The 3,397-nt window shown below is 54.8% G+C and overlaps 1 protein-coding gene across 1 annotated transcript in view; it reads left to right on the forward strand.

Moving 5' to 3' along the window:
- Positions 1-3,397, forward strand: part of ATP6V0D1 (ATPase, H+ transporting, lysosomal 38kDa, V0 subunit d1) — a 34,007-nt gene that overhangs the window by 28,482 nt on the left and 2,128 nt on the right. The window contains exon 6 of the mRNA XM_010147374.1: positions 2,786-2,874. Coding sequence (XP_010145676.1) covers positions 2,786-2,874 — 89 coding nt within the window. The remainder of the gene's footprint in view (positions 1-2,785; positions 2,875-3,397) is intronic.

The raw sequence follows: 3,397 nt of genomic DNA on the forward strand, positions 1-3,397 counted from the left end.
CAGTGGCGGTGGTTGGGGTTAGATGCTCTTGGTAGAGCAGCCCAAAAGGGGCAGCCAGGGTGCAGGAGTCCCGCAGGGGGCGGCTGGGGAGAGTATCAGCACAGGGATGTGGAGGGGGCTAAGGATCTCCTTGCCCTGAGCCTGCCCGGGGAGCTCTCGTCTCCTCTGCAGGCCCCGTCCGGTTTTAGCTGGCAGTATCAAAGCATGTGTTTATGTGCCGGCTGTGGCTATCGCTCCATCTCCGCTCTCTGGATGAAGGGTGGGATGCAGATCCTATCTGCCAGCCTTGTTCTGGCTGGTCACAGCCAGCCTGCAGTCAGCGTGACCTCTGCTTCCCGAGGAGGCCGTGGCCTGTTTGGAGAGGCAGGGAACAGGTCAGGCGTGAAGGGAAGGAGGCAGAGGGAGGGGAGAAGGAGCTGCGTGTCATGCCCAGCTGCATGTGGCCTCTGGCATGTACCGGTCTTCGGCTGTAACGGGGGGAAGTATGACTGTGTGCATAAATACCTGCACCCCTGCAGGGTGCAGACTGAGACAGGGCAGGTGGGGGAAGGCAGGGAGCAGAGTGAGTGCAGGGCAGACAGGCTGGGAGGGGCTGGAGGGCATCTCCTTGGGTCCCAACTGCCACATCCTTTCCCATCTCCATTTTGAGGCCTGATACTGCTTTGCATTCTGCTTTTCCTACCCCCAGGCTGGAGCATAGGTGCGTGGCGTCCCTTGGTGTGTGCTGGGACTGGCTGTGGCTAAAGAGCAGCCCCCGGGGAACGCAGGGGCTCGGTTGGTAACAAATCACGGGGATGCAAGGGTGGAAGAGGTAACTGCCACTTCCAGACTCTGCCTCGAAGCCACCTCTCTGCCCAGGGACTGGAAAATGTGTAATACAATGCAAATGGTCGTTGTAGGCAAATGAGGGAAATAAACTGAGGTCTGAAATCTGCACAGAACTGCTCCGAGGAACACGGCAGCAGGGGTGGATGCCTGCGTCTGGGAGGAGGGGGCTTGGGAAGTGCTACCTCCCAGACCTACTGGAGGCTTTTTGATGGAATCTGCGAGCGAGTAGGCAGAAGGTTTGAGCTGGATTCGTAGGAGGAAAGCAATTGTTAGGAATGACAAGTGAGAAGGTTCTCAAATGGAAATATGGTTAAGATGGGGAGCAGAGGTGAAAAGTAAGCGGTGGGCAGTGGAGTGCTGCAGCGGAGGCGTGCTGGCATTGCTGTCTTCAGTGCTTACTCCCTTTTTTCCACATCTTTAATGGATATGGATAAGTGAAGCTGGCTGACCGTCGGCCTTTGCTGGCAACCTTCTTGTAGGAGCCTGCGGAAGGAGCTTTGTGACTGGACAACAAAATGTAGCAGGCGAATCAATGCAGCCTTCCAGTACCTCAGGGGGCCTACAAGGAGGCTGGGAGGGACTTTTTGCAAGGGCCTGTAGTGACAGGACAAGGGATAATGGGTTTAAATTGAACGCGGGGAGGTTTAGATTAGATATCAGGAAGAAATTCTTCCCGGAGAGGGTGGGGAGGCACTGGCACAGGTTGCCCAGAGAAGCTGTGGATGCCCCATCCCTGGAAGTGTCCAAGGCCAGGCTGGATGAGGCTTGGAGCAACCTGATCTAGTGGAAGGTGTCCCTGCCCATGGCAGGGGGGTTGGAACTGGATGGTCTTCAAGGTCCCTTCCAACCCAAACCGTTCTATGATGTGGATAAGTGTGGAGTGACCTATAATCCTAACTCTGCTTGTACAATGAGGGTCTCCCTGTTCCTTTCTACTGCTAGATGAAGTCTTGGGTTGTGGTTGACCTAAGCAAGTGTCTCCTTACAAGGTGATGTGTTCCAGACAGTAGAAGAGAACTGCAGAAATATCACTGTGCTGCTGTGTACGTTGGTTTCTTTGATGTGTGATGCTCACCCAACTTTGCCCTCTTGCACTGCGGTAACAAATATTTACAGAACCCAGGAATCCAGGTGCTTTCCTACTGCCGAGGGTGTCCAACACGTGCATTCTTGGTTCATCTTCAGCCCTGGAGAGATTTGTGATGTCTCGGCATCATTTTATTCCATCCCTTCTCAGTGATTCTGGTTGCAGGGAGGTATTTTATCACATGATGACTTCTTTTGAGAAAGTTTTTGCTGAACAGCACTTTTAGCCATGCACAGCCTTCCTAGGCTCCCCCTGGGAGATACAGTCATCTTCCAGCTGGATTACGGAGCAGCTCCACAAAGGATTACGTTTCCTGGAGGCAGCGTAGCTGTGCCTAGCCTGATCTGTTTTCTGCAGTGCTCCGGTCGGGATGGAGACCAAGCGGCTGCAGCGTGAAAAGAGAATTGCAGAGAAGGGCTGGTTTCCTTCACAGATGTCCTGTCTCATCTCTTGACTCTGCTTACACAGCGGTACTTTCTGAGCGTAGGTCTTGCAGCTACAGTTGTGTGGCTTGGCGTGTTTGTGGAGGCCAGAGCCGGGTCAGGAAACCACGTGAGACTTCAGTAAATGCTTTGGAGTTAGACTCAAAGGAGCAAAATAGGCTTTAACCTCGCTGCCTGGGGATCTTGTCTGCTGTAAGCTCATGTAGTCACTTGAACAAACCCAACCACAACCCTTCATGTTTCCAGCTCCCGGGGAAGCACAGTGCCTTGGGTGGGCTTGGCATCCAAGTTCAGGAGGGGTGAGAGTGCCCGGGCAGTGTTACAGTGTCTGGGAGCATCCCTACTGCTGTTTGTCCTCTGCTGAACGCCCTGTGGGGCAGTGCATGAAGCGGTGTAGAAGGATGCTCATCTGCCCTCTCTCTTCCAGGCCTATCTGGAGTCCTTCTACAAGTTCTGCAAGGTGCTGGGAGGTACCACGGCTGATGCCATGTGCCCGATCCTGGAGGTAGGTCTGGAAACCCCCAGCTGGAGGTTATTGCAGTGATACTTGTTGCTCTGTGCTCAGGCCAGCTTGCCTGCCAGCACTAAGGATGCTGAAGATAGCCTTCAGCATGCTCATGCACACTCTGCCTGCTCACTGGGACACCCAGAAAAACACTGCCTGCCCCTAGCTCTGGACAGCTTTGGTTCCCCAGTCCTGATATTGTTGTGTGCTGATGCATCTCTTTACGTCGTAGCACCGTCTTCGTCCTCTCACAAGGATAACGAGCAGAACAGCCAGAGCTGCAGCGCACAGCCTCTGTGTGTGCCAAGGCTAGCTGTGGGTTCTGCTCAGTGATTTGGCTTGTGTCTGGGCTGGGGATTTCCCCACCTGACTGCTCCCCAGACATCAGCTACTGGGAGCCCGCACACGTAGCCCACCCTGGCCGAGCACCAGGTAGCTGTGTGCGTCCCGGGCAGCTTGCTCGTGCTGCGGCTCTGCTCAGAGCAGCGCTGGTACGTGCTGGCCTCTGGCAAAGATGCTGCATCCCGAGGTTGA

This window comes from Eurypyga helias, unplaced genomic scaffold, assembly GCF_000690775.1.
Source record: "Eurypyga helias isolate BGI_N326 unplaced genomic scaffold, ASM69077v1 scaffold34352, whole genome shotgun sequence".
In the NCBI taxonomy this organism is placed as follows: Eukaryota; Metazoa; Chordata; class Aves; order Eurypygiformes; family Eurypygidae; genus Eurypyga; species Eurypyga helias.